General features: G+C 38.0%; 2 protein-coding genes across 9 annotated transcripts in view; one reads left to right on the top strand and one right to left on the bottom strand.

Annotated features, from left to right (window-relative positions):
* The first annotated feature begins 274 nt into the window (after window positions 1-274).
* SpdS (Spermidine Synthase) lies at window positions 275-3,833 on the top strand. The gene is made up of 6 exons (XM_069124763.1): window positions 275-404; window positions 1,460-1,653; window positions 2,541-2,661; window positions 2,755-3,001; window positions 3,172-3,401; window positions 3,488-3,833. The coding sequence occupies exons 2-6, from the start codon at window positions 1,520-1,522 to the stop codon at window positions 3,638-3,640; spliced, it is 885 nt and encodes a 294-aa protein (XP_068980864.1). The 5' UTR covers window positions 275-404; window positions 1,460-1,519; the 3' UTR covers window positions 3,641-3,833.
* Window positions 3,834-4,551: 718 nt separating this feature from the next.
* The window catches only part of rhea (Talin_middle and talin-RS domain-containing protein rhea), a 55,539-nt gene continuing 43,091 nt past the window's right edge, over window positions 4,552-16,999 (bottom strand). For 7 of the 8 annotated variants that reach the window (XM_069124703.1, XM_069124704.1, XM_069124702.1 and 4 more), the window contains 5 exons: window positions 15,431-16,455; window positions 13,135-15,037; window positions 12,260-13,006; window positions 8,779-9,417; window positions 4,552-8,352 (listed from right to left, as the gene is read on the bottom strand). In XM_069124703.1, coding sequence (XP_068980804.1) covers window positions 7,321-8,352; window positions 8,779-9,417; window positions 12,260-13,006; window positions 13,135-15,037; window positions 15,431-16,455 — 5,346 coding nt within the window. In that variant the 3' untranslated portion in view covers window positions 4,552-7,320. Of the gene's footprint in view, window positions 8,353-8,778; window positions 9,418-10,282; window positions 11,101-12,259; window positions 13,007-13,134; window positions 15,038-15,430; window positions 16,456-16,999 lie in introns of those variants that run through there. The other variant, XM_069124708.1, reaches the window with a different exon arrangement.

The raw sequence follows: 16,999 nt of genomic DNA, 5'->3' as shown, positions 1-16,999 counted from the left end.
CTGAGCTTTTCTTTTATCTTTTATCGCCTTTTCTCCGAATTTTCCGAATATTTTCCAACGGTTGGAATTAGAAAACCGATTTCCGTTTCGGCAACGCATACTACAGCGCAGACAAGTTATCTTGTCCGTGGTTGAACCGTCATTATCTGGGAGTAGAGGGACGGAGGCTGATAAAGGCCATCATCCGTTTGGCAAGTAAACTCCCGTCTACTTTCCATTCTCGCTCGTGTTTCCGTTTCGAAGGTCTGCTCGTTGCTTCGTCGTCACTTTTACACTGTACACCGTTCGCTTCTCGCTCTTTCTGCATTTCAATTCGGTTGGAAGAATCGTATGGTGTGGTTATACGCTGTGGTGCGGCTGAAATAATTCTTTCTTCGGGCTACCCTGCTCATTTGTATTTATCGGTAAAGTAATTTGAATTTGAATTTTTTAGTTTTGCCAGAATGTAAATTATTATTTGTCACTATTCGTGCTGATAGTATCGTAATTTTACTTTCAATTTGCAAATAAATATCGAATTACAGAGAAGTTCGTCGAAGGGGTTGAAGCGATTCTTGCACCCATTGTTTGCGATGATCTGCATTTGATATCGAGTACTGTGTTTTCAGTGTTTTTACTTTTAGTGAAGTTGGTATGTAAAAAAAATAATTAACATTTAAAGACAACATTTCTCTAGCTTGTTTTTGAGTGGCTTCTTCTGCAAGTCGATAGTTGCATACATAAAATTCATCAAACTTTCTAACGCAACATGATCTTCGCTTTCGTACTTTAGGTATTGCGTGATCAAAATGATACTGTCTTAATTCTTTCTTTAGCTATTAATACCAATATTAATTGAGTATGGTGAATTACCATGATTGGAAACTTTACGTGTTGAAACTTCCATTGAAATTCATTCGAATTAATACATTACAAGGACGTAGTATTTAGTAGTAAACACAGGTTGTCACATACAATAAATATGGAAAGTCGGAAACACACAACCAAGCAAAAATTTGAAGTTACATTTTATTTCGTTCTCCTATGGTACAGCTTCGATCGAAACCTTATTTATTTGAAAGATCCGAGAAATGCATCAATGGTACATCAATTAACTCTGAACTCTTTCTCATTCCTTCGTATCTCCAACAAACTTATTTCAAGAAACAAGAATCGCCGAGCCAATACTATGTAACATAATTTAAGCTATTCTTATACAAACAAGCCCTTTCAAATAATTTAACAAATGACATTGCAAAGACACTTAAACCGTGACACTTATACCGTGTCAGCGGCCGAATGCTACCAGCACGAATACACAGGTGACAAACGAGTTTCACCATTTCTTCCTTCGAGCTTCGCTCCAGAGGGAGTGGAAGTGGCGATCCGTATCGTAGGGAAACATGTTTGGCCACATAAAAAAGTTGGCACTTTTATTTTCCTCGTCCACGATTAACCGACCGACAGTGTCTACTTGCAGTCGAATCGTGAAACAAGAACAGATACTGGTTCGCCAACCGAGACTTGCGTAAGAGAAGAAATGGATGCGATCAAACCTGGATGGTTCAGTGAAATTAACAACGATCTGTGGCCAGGTGTTTCATTGTCTCTCGAGGTCCTCGATGTAATTCATCGAGAACGATCCGAGTATCAAGAGGTGATGGTGATCGACACGTAAATATTCTACTCTTTCTATTTTCTTTAAACGTAAAAGATATCGACTTTTCATTGGAAAAATAATTGGAGAAAACTAAATATGCGTTGGAGGTTTATGACATTTTGAATACGGTGCACCGAGAGTTGCAGACGTATATGACATTTCTATAGGCTTAGATCCCTACGTTATAACAGTTAGAATTTTCATACTTGACCGTCGGACGACAGTAGCAAAGTTTTTTTTATAAACGAGTATTTTTTTAAAAACGAGCGGAACAAGTTTTCTTTAATCTTTCTTTCTTATCGAGTCTCATAGTTACTTTTGAGCGATTTTTAATAGTTAGTTTTGAGAACATTTTTTTATTAATATAGTAAAAAAACATCGAGGGGCAAGCACGACTTAGCTGTAAAGAAAGATAGAAGAAAGAAAACAAATAAGATGGTCTTCAACTTAGAATTTCCTTTAAACGATACGAAAAAGCTAATAATAACGCCGTATCGTCGTGTTATTTTTAAGACCGATATTTTTTACTTGTAAAAATACGAACGATTACTATCATAATTTAGTTGTATCGATGCTTTTTATGGTGTAATTCAGATTTAGAAGTTTATCTTTCGTAAGTTACGATATATCTAATCTCTCTCTTGTACGAAATATGTATTCTCTTGATAACTGTCGCCGTAACACGATGCTCTTTACTTCTATTATTTCTTATATATTGGTATTAACGCAGAGAGCGAAAAAAAATATATATAAAGAATGTATAAATCTACTGATCTAGTGAAATATGTCAGATTCTAAAAAGAGAAAAGAAAGCACAAAAAGCAGAAAGGAACTAAACTTCCGATAAGTTAGTCGTTCGCCGTTGTTTCAAAAGGAACTTATTTTAATTGCACGTATACAGGAAATCACACGGAAAGACCCTAATTTTAGATGGTATCATACAATGCACGGAGAAAGACGAATTTTCGTATCAGGAGATGATCGCGTTTCTGCCGTTGTGCAGCCATCCAAATCCGAAAACTGTAAGATCTTGCATACGTTAAATATTTTGAAAAATTGTATAGCTATCGAAAAGGTATTCGTATCTCTTCATGCTTCGATTATTTCCTTGTCAGGTGTTAATAGTTGGAGGTGGTGACGGCGGGGTTGCTCGTGAAGTTGCGAAACATCCGCTAGTAGAACGAATCGTACAGGTGGAAATCGACTCGAAAGTACTAGAGGTGTCCAGAAAGTATTTGCCTACGATGGGTGTGGGACTCGATCATCCTAAAGTCACCCTTAACGTGGGCGATGGTTTCCAGTTCTTGCAGCGACACAGTGGAGAATTTGACGTTATAATTACTGATAGTAGCGATCCTATCGGTAAGTAAACTTTTGTTAATTACAGTTCGTTTCTTAATACATTTAGATTTTCATCCGTAGTATAATACACTTTGATCCAGTTTTATTAATGAAAAACGAACGGAAAATGTACAATAGGAGTATTTTCTTACGTGTAATGAAATGAAGTAATAAAATGTTTACGAATGTAGGTCCAGCAGAGTGCCTATTCCACGAATCGTACTTCAATTTAATGAAAAATGCGTTGAAACCTGGTGGAATCGTTTGCAGCCAAGCGGGTACTGCATGGTTGAATCTCAGCCATGTGACACAAACTTTGCAACATTGCAAGTCCCTATTTCCGGTTGCAACTTATGGCGTTGTTTCCGTGCCTACCTACCCCACAGGACAAATTGGATTCGTGCTTGGAGGATTAAACCCTGTAAGTACATTCTTTAATTTTTCTTTTCTTCTTTTCGTTAGTCCTTCTACGTAAACAGACAAATAAAAAGATAAATACATCTTCAGGAAACGAACTTCAAAGAACCGAAGAAAGTTTTTAGCCACAGAGAACTCGATGAAATGAACATGAAGTATTATGACGACGATGTGCACCGAGCCGCCTTCGTTCTCCCAAGGTTTATAATAAAAGCATTGAACGAAGTCGTGGCTAAAAAATAGTCGTCAAATTTTTTCTCGCAGTTTTTGATGCGCCATCACTACAGACGTGGCGTCGAAATTATCAAGACCTTTTTATATCTATTGAATTCATATTATCGTGTATCGTTGTTAACTCAATTCGATTCAATCAAGCTATCAGCCTGAAAAAGAGACTACATAATTCGATAAATTAAAATAGAATGTCCCGTTTAAATCATACGCTTCACACTTTTGTCTTACATGCACATGGAAACATACATTCTTAATGATACATCAACGAAATGTTAGAAATTCTTTATTAATTTCAATGTAAGTAAAGCTAATATATCTATATTTGTGAATGTTCTGCCGTAATATAATTATAATAAAACGATATCCATTATCATAATCATCTCCTAATTGTATGTAGCACATACATGTGTAGCAGCATTATAACTAATGATAAGAATAAATCAATACTAATATAATGTAATTAATACAATATAATATAATATAATATAATATAATAATGTAATATGATATTACAATTTGTAACATTCCACGATAAAACTTAATCGATTGTACTAAATATAACGATTAAAAATATCCTGTATATAAATCTGAATCATCAAAAACCAATGAATACAAAGCTTTAAAAACTGTCGATTTTTCTCTCTCGTTGTTCTTTGTTTCTTCTTAATATATTAACGGCACATATATATTTAATATATAATATATGTAGAGAATCTATATATTGTATAATTCATTTCGTTTATATTTATATCTATACATATAATTTTCTATATATCATGGCACACACCTATAAGTATAATGTATACGTATATAAAATAAAAACACGATTGGCAATCGTTCTGAAAATATATAACACTAAATGCAATAATGTATACATATATATATATATATATATATATATATATATATATATATATATAGATCCCTTTGCAAGAGTTCGATAATACAAATTTACCTCTTCGCTTGTTTTTTCTTTTTGAAAACGATCTTTTCATACAAAGGAATTCTTCGTTCATCTTGTCTCCTTTTTCTTTTTTTTTTTTTTTTCGTTTTATAATTATACTATCGAACATTAGTAAAGCATCAGTTTTTTTCTTTTTTTTTTTTTTTTTTTTTTTTTTTTGGTAATATTTGAGAATCCTACGAGTTTGCTACGAGCATGTGAAAAAAGCGGTAGCTCATTAGACTCAGGCACTTTTTTTTCACCCATTTATCGACTCATCGTCAAGACACTGAATTGTTACGCGAAATATTTAACATTTATGTATTTACAAATTCTTTCTTGACCTTCGAAAGACTAATGATAATTGCACTAATCTATCACTTGGAACAGGTCTGTCCAACCATCGACCTTCCAATCAAAATTTTCTAAGAGCATTTTCACGCTTCAACGCCTTGTTTGAGATAATTCTTTTCAAAGTATAATATCATCTTTTTAAGCACTTTCCTTTTTATCGCGTCTACTCTTCTTAATTACATTCTTCGTGTGAAAATTTCTCTTTAATTTTAGACTGCAATCTTATTTTTATAATAAAGAGTCTCGATAAAGAGCATTAAGCAAGAAATTATTATTAAAAGCCTAATGCAAAAGAAATTCATGTTTAGAACAAATAAGGTTACACTAGTTGAGAATTTACGTGTCATATAAAATTCGTAGATAAAATTATGACAAATTTGTAAAAATATATAAAATTATCGAATTCTTACATGTAAAACTTGATCTTTTTTTATATAAATCCATGATTGAAATAAATACTTTGCAATCATTTACTATATCTCAATATTGAAATAATCATACTCGATAGATTACTTCGCTATAACTTCTATGTCAGAAAAAAAGTAATTACAATAATTCGTATCATTGTAAGGAAACCAAAGATCTTGTTCCTAGTTTCTTATCCAGGATTAAAGATTTGGATTCATTTTATTTGCAATTCTTATTAGCACTTTGTTTTTATATAACGTTGTTGACATTTCTATACAAATTTCATTAGAATATTTACAATCTTGCAACTTCGATGAACCTCTTTAAATGTTGCATTTTAAATTAACTTACGAGTTAATATATACTTCTTCTATTCGAAAAGCTCGATATTTGCAGTAATAAAAATAAATTGCCTACTCCAGAACGTTCCATGACAAAATATTCAATTCAATTTTTATTATGATACAATTGTTGCTACTTGGATCTACCTCTCCGTGAATCTTTCGTTATTCAATCTTGATGTGAATGAACAGGATCAGTCTATGTACTACTCGCGTACAATAAGATTTCGTATTACGTGTTCAAGATCTCGTTAAAAACCTCTGAATTCAGTTGGACAGTCCTGACTCGAAAAGTCTAACGAGCGAAATTATTGAAAACAAGCCACCGCGAGCGAATGGTAAAGAGCGCGCGATACAGAAGAAACGTAAGTTTAAGCAACGATTAGATTCCAGAACGAAAAGAGACGCACTTACAACGATAATGTTAAGAAAAATATTAAGAAGAACGGAAAATATTAAGGATAAACAGACGGAGACACCATAGGATCAGGCCACATGGTGTCAGAAAGTTAATAAAATTAAATGATATGTTGCTTCTCTTGTTAATCCGTGGTCTTAAACTTAAACTATTATGATAAATTAGATCTAAATTAAATCAGGTATGCGATGGCTATTAATCGCTTGTCAATAAAATCAAAGAATAGAAGAAAGAAACATCGGTTTGAACAAACATCTTTCTTTCTCGCTGGATTTCGTATAATTATCCAATTTTTTTATATATATTAAATACGAATACATATTTCGGAGAATGTAGATTCCCCGTCAAATTCTCCTTCAATTATAAATACAAATATTCTTATAAATCTTTCGAATATATTTTCAAAAAGATGTCTCAAAAGATCGAAAACGAATATGTTATCAAAATATTAAGAATCGTCGATGCAAAATGATGGAAATATATCACGTGCAATTTTTTGTGGCATCGTTCGTATTAGATCAACGGAAATAAGTTCGTGGAAAAGGTGGACGGTTATATTCCAATCAATAGTCATTCTTATAAAGGCTAATTTCGAAAGCACATAGTTAATTCTATCTAAGGGCACTTTTCTACCGTTTCTCGTCGCAAAGATTATCATACAAAGATTTTATCACGATTGCTTTTAAAAATAAAAACTAAAACAAGTAAGCTTGTCAATATCTCGAGCGAGAATTGTAAAATTTTCAATACGCGCGTCGTTCTTTGTTATTTGAACATAAACTCTCTCCACTCTCCCCCTTTTTCTTGAATATATTCCAAATTTATGAACTTAAATTGTAAATTTGAAGATATTACTTTTGAACGCAAATGGTACGATTTCCATTAACGAAATCATTCACTTCGAATCTTTGCTTCGTTCAGATCTAAATCCTTAGTTCTTATTTGGTCATCAGGCCCTCATGAATTTTTACTTCTTCGCCAGTTATTCTTCTTCCATATCACGTATTCGTATTTTCGCTTTGTATATCAACTCTTTCTTTCCTTCCTATTCTTCCCTATTTTTTTTTAAAGATTGTCATTTTCGTCCTAGAAGGCAGTCCTTAATTTATTCTCAACTGAGCACGTGCTGATATTGTGTAAACGATCGTTATTGGATTTTTCATTGTCTTATCATTATACTAAACACTGTTGTTAATGAATTGACTTGAAAAAGATGTTGCGATCATTACAACATGGTTGCCTCGGTATTATAACTTTCCTTATTGATCTTCCTTTCGATAGAACTGTACTGACCAGATGAACTTTCCATAGTCACCTTCTTTTCGGTAACAAGGTATGGACTGTCTGAGACATACCGTCTATCGTATTGGCTTTCGTTATACTTTTTCTCGACCGACCCATACTGACTTTCCATTGTAGACCGATACTGACTCTCTTTCATTTTCCTTTCTAACGTGCTCTGCGTCGAATAAACTTTTTCCGGGCTAACCAGAGTTTGTCTGTCGGAACTGAGTTGGCCAATATTGTGCGTTGTAGAATGCTGTTGATACGTGCTGTAATTCATCTGTGACTGATTGTGAGTTTCATAAGCTCTGGTCTCGTATCTAGTTGTGCTCTCGTAGCCACTCTGTTCGGCATCAGTATCGGTGTCAGCTAAATCTGGACGATTTTTATACTTGGCCTGTCGAATGGCAGTGAGTCTTCCTCTAGCTTCTTCCAGTTCCCTCTCGATACGAAGGACCTCTGATCTGGCGTTTATCTCCTGAGCGATACCTCCAACCATTCTACGGTTTAGGATCAAAGATCTGTCTTCTTCTTGCTGAATAGCCTGTTGGGCTGCTCGTACCAAATTATCGGTGGCGCGTTTCACAGCATTTCCAGCTGCTTGCAGACGTTTCGTGCTCTCGCTATCTGGATCAGCTTTTACTTTGCAAGCGACCAATAATTGTGCCGTACTGCTGGCTACCTGTTTCGCGCTGGAAATTAGTTTTTCTTCGGAGCTGACGCCTTGTACCAGAGCGTTTGCAGATTCAACGAGGCTGTGAGTTGCAGCTGCGACCATTCTTGCGGCAGAAATTAGACCTTCGGACCACTGACCATCGTCAGAACTGGTCAGGGGAGTTCGAGATACCTTTCCTGTTGCGATAAGCTCTCTTTGAGCGGCACTGGCTGCTTTTATAAGAGCCGATGTAGCGGCTGCGATCGATTTGGCTGCTTCTAGGATCATTTCGTCGAAGTTCATATCTTCGTTTGCCTCCTATGAAGTAAAAACGAAAACTTTTGTGGAAGGAGATAACTACAGGATTAACGATTTTTTTTTTTTTTAAATTGAATCCAACATTGAATTAACATATCGGTTGGATGATACGTGTAAATAATCGCCTTACCGTCGATGGATTTCTGCCGATGATGTTCCTGACCGCCGTAATAATATGTTTGATTCCTGGTCGATTCTTTAAAAAAACAACCAAGAATATCAAACATATCTTACGGAAATCAGACTGCTTCCTAGCGAATGAAGATTACTGAGACAACATTTAACGTCATGCGTTATTTCTATCGTTTTACAGCTAATAATAAGACAAATTTTTTACTGGACTGAGACGAGATCTACGAGCAAATTCAGATCATACAAGAAATCATTGCCGCTATGAACGACAACGGTATCATCCGAAAAACTCACCTGTATACTTCTCCGAGGTCTCAAGCTGGCAAGCTTCTTCGCGGCAGCGTCGATACTGGCTGCAGCACCTAGTAACTCATTTTCTGCAATGACCGTCGGATCATCAGGGTCCACCCAGTCGGTGCCCTTCAGCAATTCAGCCACAGCCACCAATTCGGTAACGCTCTGAGCGATCTTTCTACTAATGGGTGGCAAAGTGTGTTTCGCATCACCAGATCTCGAAGATATTTGTAATATAGCTTGCAACAATTCCCTATAATTAAGGGCGACGTCGTGACCAGCCTGAAGAGTTCTTTCTCTCAATTCAGCTGTTTCTGCGCAATTATATGCTGCTCCTTTACAAATGGTCAGCATGTCGCTGATGGCCTTTCGTCCCATGTTTGCAGCCGCAATTATGTCATCTTGTTTACAACTATTTCCGGCAGCTACAGCTTTGGCGGTTGAAATGGTGATACTCTTAGTGCATCGAACCAGATCTTCGGGTGTCACGTTGATCTTCTGCGTCTCTGGAGTGTTCAAGGCGCGTATTTCTTGAGCTATCGCCTCGATGGTTGATTCCAGAGCCCTGGTGCCACGAGTGTGCTCGTCTTCGACAGCTTTCACTGTCTTTAGCAGGGACGTCACGTTGGTTACCATCACCTGAAGACGAAAAGATAAAGCAAATTATTACAGGTTCCATTCGCTATTACATGCGACAATCTGGGTACTGTTTCTTCGTACTCATCGTTGAAAATGGATGTAAGAATTATTAATGAATGGATATCTAAAAATCATATAATTTTCATCGCTATCTCTTTCCCTTTTATCGAATATTACCGCGTATTAAGTTGTCAATTACGTGATTTTTAGATCATTGCACTGCGAATGAAATAGAAAATATGTTACGGTGTTAATGCAATTGTTATCACTTGTGTTTTGAATAAAATGATGGCGATGATATGTTCTGCTGCACAAGAACCTTGAGAAAAGTTAACATTTTTTCTTTAAATATTGTTAGTCAATTTCTAATACTATAGCTAGACTCTAGATAAAATATTTGAAAAGATATTAAATCAATTGCTGTAAAACGATATTAGAGAATAGGACACGCATAAAACTAATTTCCTTTCCGACAACTTATTTTATCTCTCCGATATCCATCGCAAGATCGTTAAGAATATTTGACCATATTTTCCAGCTATTTCACTTTATTTGCATTTATTTCGTACGTCTTATTAATTATCATTAAAAACTGAAAATCATCGCGTCCAAAATTTGAATATCGTTAGAAATAACGAAAAGAAATCTGCTTAGAAATGTTATTATCATCATATTCTCTTTAACAAACTCTCTTAAATAACATATTAATCTTCGATTAGTCGACGAAGCATTAAAGCACGGTGCTATTAATCATTAATGCACACACGTTTGCAAGTAGAATGTACGTACCTAAAAGTTGCTTTGTTTTAAAAAAAATTTCTGTCCACGGATGAATTAAGATATTCGTGTAAAGGATGTAGTAGCGTAATAGAAATTTGATGATTTATTTCTTTATTACAAAAAAAAAATATAGAGAGAAAAAAATGTATAAAGAAATGATGATGTATGTTACAAAGTATAATAGTAACTCAAGTGAAACACGATACAATTGTTTGCAGAGCAAGAATATCTACAATACGAATGCATGTGAACTAAAAACGTAGCAAAGAAGCGCATCACGTGTTACTATTTCTTAATATTATATCAATTAGTATCATATAATGCTATAAATGCTTCGATGTATAGTAACTCGAAAATAAATACTCGAAGAGAAGGAGAACTGTAAAATGCAAATTTGTCGAGAAATTCGTCACCAAGTTCTCTTCGCAGTGAATTAGTATTTGGGAAATATTTGTTAATATTGTGCTGTTGGAATTTTTTGAGATATTCATTTTTTTTTTCTTTTCTTTTTGTAAAAAGAGTGTAAAAAGAATAACGAGTCTTGTTTTCACCCTTTCGGTACAGTATAGTGAAATATTATCAATTGTTTTCGCTTTTGTCCGCTTATACGCAGATACGTGGTTACAGACGTGATTAAAATTTTTCTTTCTGACCCCGATACGATAATGTACCGAAAGGGTAAACGTCAGGTTCATCGAGAACCGAACGAAATAGGTGTAAAAATCAATGCTTCGGCTACATGAGTAACAGCAAATCGGAAGTTCTCTGAGACGGTTGTTCGCTCTCTGAGGCTGAGAGCAGACGTATCAGCTCCTCCTCTTGATCGGACACGAACCATTCGGACTCCGAGCCACCGACGTCACTCAAAGGCATCAGCTGCTGGTGTAGCTGCTGTTCTAACACCTATCCGGATCGGCCAGACCAAAATCGTCAATGAAAGCTCACAATTAAAGTCCACCAAGTTCATGAGAGAAAATGTTTCGCTACTTTTCATCGCGTAAATGTAAATCTTATCGTCAACAAGCCAAGGAAAAAGAAAAAAAAAAAGAAAAAAAAAAACAAAGCCGGATAAGAATATATTCTCTCTGTGGTTGAAGCAAAAATCGGTTCTGCCTCGCTCAGCGATTCTACACACTTTCCATCAAGGGAACATAAAGATCGAGTGTATAGTGTCTCACACACACGAAAAAATGGAACATCGAACGATGTAGGAAAGTGCAAGGTGGACTTTAATAGTTTTTAACAATGAATCTTCGGTCGAGACCGTTTTACCGAATACCTAGTGAGTGACATCATTGACAATTACATATTTTCGATTTAATCTTGTACCTTTTCGTATTTTTTCTATCTTTCTCTCTTTTTAGTCGGTTAGAGGTGAAATGGAAATGTATATCGATTAAAGTCCACCCACAAAATAACGGGAAATTGGTTCGTGATGTTAAGCGTGAAGATCAAATTTAGTATGTTAACGAGTAAAACAACAACAAAGTGCTGTTAGGTCCGTCATAATGAGATTTCGCGTATCCTGCTTCGACTTGTCCTCCAATTAAAGCGATACCTGCTGCGGTTAATATCGTTTAATCAAGCGTTTCCCAACTTAGACTTCTTTAACACCTGAAATTATTGCTCGAGTGGTGCGTTCTAAATCAACACCGATAAAAAGGAGATTCACTACTTCAATGTATACTTTGAATAATTTCTATGAAAATTTTTATAGAAATGTAAAATTCTGCAGGTCCAATGGCTCGGAATACATATAATACTTATGATTCGTTTCAATTTGAAGTGTCTAATTTTATACCAATTGGGAAATCAAGATCGAACATCGTTTAGTCACATATTATTAGTCGCATACACGTATCCTTCATAAAGCTCTACTTCCTGATGTATCCTAGACGCTGCCAATCTGTTATAAACGTTACCATTACCTCTCCAACTCAAGCGTCTCTCCAAGACAAAGTTAATATCAAGCTACTAACAATAAGAGGAAATCCCCCGACCATCGGCAAAACGCCGACGTAATTACGAATAAAGCAACAAGAATAGGAACGATTCGCCTTACCTTGGCAGAGTCCTTTAAATGGGCCATGCTGGGGTCGTTGATAGGTTTGCCACTGGCTGCTTTAGTGGCGTGTATCAAGTCGCCGAGTGCGGAAGCCACATCTTTTACCGCGTTTATTAGCATTACTTGAGCCTCGGGATTCTGACTGCCCAAGCTGGCAGCCCCGTATTTAACCACTTCGGCAAGTTGAACGATAGTCGACACGGCATTTTGCGCTGCAACTGCCAGTTGCTCTTGAGACGAGGCTGCTCCAGCTACTAGCGTTTTCGTATCTTCAACGAGAGCCTTGGCTGTCTTCAAGATGTTCTCTCGATGATCGGCAAAGGTGTCGCCTTCGTTTTCTGCGTGCAAGGTTCCAGCAGTGGCGAACATGATCGTGGTGTCAAGGTCACCGATAATGCCTGACACGGTACTTGCAGCGTTGATACAAGCTTGAGTTCCCCTAGAACCAGCCTGAAGCGCAGCTAACACCTGAGATACCTTTTCCGTGACTATCTTGCTGTGCTCTGCGACTTCTCTTTGAGTGTAAGCGTCGCCTGGTGACATTTGGCAGGTTCCTGCAGCTCTAACGATGTCTACGCAGGCTTTGCCAAGCTCTTGGACGCTTGCGCGAAGTCTCGCAGACACGTCAGCGTTAGATGCGGCCGCTGAAGCGCCGGACGTATCGCGGGCTAGCTGAGTGTACTTGTGGGAGATATCCACTATAAGAGGACTTAGTCTGGCTACGTCGGTGCTAGATTTTGTTGACTGAAATGGATAAAGATTGAGATAAATTAAACGTAAGATACGTTAATGATCTTCGTACTAATCGTTTCTTTCCTTTAACGACGTCACTAGATTCCTAATACTAACAAAATATTATAACTATTCCTTACCATTTCCTGCGCCAGCCGAGCGATCTCCTTAGCAGCTTCCACCATTCTCGTTTGATAATCCACGTAAGAATCCACTGTATCGATCGTAGACATTCTGTGATCTTCCAATCTAACCATGGCTCGAGAAATAGCGTCGATTAGCCCAGTAACAATTCCATAAGATGTCGAAATTGTCTCCAAAGTGTTTTGTAATTCCTGCAGCGCATCTTTCATAGATTCCACTGTCTCGTCAACTTCAGTGTGCAGATTAACTGCCTTCGGATTACCACCAGATTCTTTTGTCACGCAGACAAGCTGTAGAGCAGACTCGGTCACGGTTTTCGTCTGATCCAGTAGCACTATCTGTTGTTTCGAGTGCACCATGTTTGAAGCAGCACCGATAGCACCAGAAACTAGAGGCTCGCAGTACAAAGCAATCTGATTGACGGCATGTCCTACGTTTTCAGCCTCGTATTTGGCAGCTGTTCGAAGAGGTTCCAATTTTTCTCGTAACTCGCTAGCACTGGTCTCCATCTGATCCGTGAATCCTTGCATCGTATTCTCTCTTCGTGAAACCAGTGCCTGTGAAACAGCACTGAAAGACGCGGCATTCAGTTCTCGGATTCTAGCTGATAGTTTCTCGATCGCAACGTCGCATTCCTTCTGTCCAGGTGCTTTGTCACGGATGGAAGCAACTAGAGACTTGATCGAATCGCTCACGCTCTTGCTGTGATTTGCCAATAATTGCCAAGTTGGAGGATCTTTTGGACTGACAGCGAGACTCTTGGCGGCTCGCACCATCGCGCAAGAGCCATCGATAATAGCTTTACCGGCGCTAGTTATTGGCTCCTGGGCAGCTCTAGCTGTGACGGATATCTTTGCAGGCTGACTAGCGAATTCTGGAGATCCAGCAAACGTACACAGGTTGTCAACTGCTTCCAAAAGTGGCCTGGTAGCCTCTGCACACTTCGCCTTGTTGGCCTCAGAATAATTCTGATCCAGCGCCTTGATTTCTTTCACCAGGACTGATGTGGAATTGGCAACATCCTTGGCTGACTGAACGAAGTGACGTTTAGCAACAGGATTGCTGGTTTTGTTCGATGCTTCGCGACAAGCATTGCAGAGAGCACTCGTATACTTTGCTATCATGGTAGCAGCTGAAAGGACTTGTTGTTCGGTACTTGTAGGATTTCCAAGGCTTTGACAACCGGTATGAATGGCCTGTGCAGCTCTGAGGAACTGAGCTTGGTCCAGCAAGCCTGGTTTTCCAGCCACCGACGTTGGATCGCTTACGCCAGCTAGATAAGCAGCCTGAGCTGCTGCTTCTATCAGTCCGCAGATTGACAAAGAGACCCCTCTAACTGCTACCGAGAATTGTTCGTGCTCTGATTTCTTTGCGTGGTTAGCTATGCCCGTCATTCCGTCGCCAAGGCTCTTGCTCTTTTCCATCACGGTTTCTAGACATTCGAAGTAGCTCGCGTCAGAAATTGGTTGGCTAGGATTATCGAGAAGCGACCTCATCGATTGGATATTTCTGATAGCGTTGTCACACTCGTTTTGTCCAGGCGCAGCCGAGGTACAGACATCGACGAGATAGTTGATGGAATCTGTGACGGCTCGTGCAGCTGCCGATAGTTGATTCTTCGCGTTTGGAGCACCCGGATCGGCTGCTACGGATTTAGCAGTACCCAGAAGCTTGCTGGATGTCATGCTGACGTTCTTCAAAGAAACCACCATCTGACTTCGAGTCTCGATAGCTGTTTGACCGGCCATTTCCATGCCGACGCCCAACAGGTCTCCAAAAGCGTTGGTGAATTGTTTGGAAGAATTAGCTAACTGCACTGGAGAACGTACTGACGACACCACGTTTGAAGAAGCATCGTTCAAATTCGCAGCTGCGTTGTTTAGATCGCTTTGCAATTGTCTGTAAAGAAATGATTGGTTGCCTGCATGATAATGAAATAAAAATTCGGAGCAAAACCTTAGTTATTATAAATGATATTATACGATTATTATTTAAATTAACAAAGAAACTATAATACATGTATAAGCAATGCGTAAGTACAATGAAATGTAATATTTTACGTTGTTCACATATAATATTTTATTTTATATTTAGCGTAAAATTTAAAGTTACATACATCTTTAGTATGTTAAATGCTTGATGCTATGACAATTTATCGTTGGTCGTTATCTCGAAAGATTCAAAGTGTGTCAATGAATAATAAGCAGTAAGTAAAATGAGGCAAATGAAAAGGTAAATATCAGTGTGCCATTTGATAACAAGCCTCTTATCAGTGAAAAGAGATATACATACCCATAACTCTTATTGGTTTGTGGGAACTCGTTCATGCTAAGGACCTGAGTCATGTCTTCGATATTTTTAATTGCATCGTCCACGTCTCTTTGTCCAGGTAAGCAAGACACACATTTATTCAGCGCATTCGACACATCCTTGGCAACTGCAGCCAGATTAGCTTCGTTCTCTACACTGTCGGCGTTCTTCAGAGCTCTTCGAGCTTCTTTAACCAGTCTCAACGACTTTAGAATAACATCATCGGCAGTCATCAAGATTTTCTTTTGCGTATCAGGTTGATGCGAAGTAGCAGCCACTCCGCGAACAGCATAAGTTAAATCTTTAAGAGCGGAAGCTGTCTTTCGAGCTGCGCTTCCAGTGTAATTCTCATTTCCTTGCTTAGCAGCGGATAGAAGCTGAGCCATAGCGAATCCGACGTTCTTCGAGGTAGCACCTAGTCGGAGAGCAGTGGACTCTGGTGTTTCGTCGGGTAAAGGTCTTAGAGAAGCAGCTTCCACGGCATTGTAGAACTCTCTTAACTCGTCTTTCAAACTGTTTATCAATTCTTCGGCTGCATCTAATTCCAGACCGCCGCATGCCTCCCTGGCTCGTGTTTTAACTTCAGTGGCAGCAGCATTTAACTCCTTCAGAAGAGTCTCGTCGCTGCAGGTTTCATTGCAGACTTCCAACAGACCTTCGACTGCCTTTGTCACTTCACGAACTGCGTTCATCAGCTGCGTCTGACAAGCTGGAGAGTGCAAAGTCGGAGCTACGACCTTTGCACAGGCAACTAATTGCGATGTGGCCAATGCACACTGGGTGGCGGCTGAGATTACACGATTTTGAGTCGCTGAATCCTCACAAGTGGCTGCGATATTCTTTGCTTTGAGCACCAGAGCGGCGGTTGAATTGGCTACGGCCTTAGCCAATGCCAACAGCATGTCCTGGAGCTCTCGATTCGAGTCATTTTCCTCTCCAATCGTTGTCAACACCTGGTGAGATGCCTCGCCAACACGGGATGCGGCGTTCAGCAAGTTCTGTCTCGGCTGGAGTAAGTTAAAGTTTAATAAATAAAGATATTAAGCGGTATATCGGTGAAAAGGTCAAAGTAAATCGCAGGCAAAATAATCACGAATAAATTATTTTCTATTCTTTGGTGAAATGGCTTTAGCATCTATCTTGTTACCAAGTTATTCGTTCACTCAACATAAGAGAAAAGAAACATTTTGTTCATTTTCATCCTAAATGAAAGAAAAACTAATTTGCACTGCTTGCAATGAAAAAATTCATCAAATTATATCAAAGTATCCCGAAAAAGCTGCAAGTTAACACTGTGCGTAAAGTGACAAATAAACCACGTATATAAGGATATTTAACGAATCTAAAAAAAAGTGAGAACCGTAATAATTGGCAACATTCTATAACTTTCTCTGATATTTGTGCTTACGTATCGTTCGGAGGAAGAAAGCGCTACGTAGGAAGGCTGCACAAAAAGGTACAGTGTAAGATAAAAAATCTTCAAAACTAATGAATCGGACGTATTATTAACGTATAATAGTTTCCGCCGCAGTTAAATACTTTTAAATCTGC

This window comes from Bombus flavifrons, chromosome 12 (genome assembly GCF_040668555.2).
Source record: "Bombus flavifrons isolate JBK064 chromosome 12, iyBomFlav1_principal, whole genome shotgun sequence".
NCBI classification, from domain to species: Eukaryota; Metazoa; Arthropoda; class Insecta; order Hymenoptera; family Apidae; genus Bombus; species Bombus flavifrons.
This window is presented reverse-complemented; position numbering and strand designations above follow the sequence as displayed.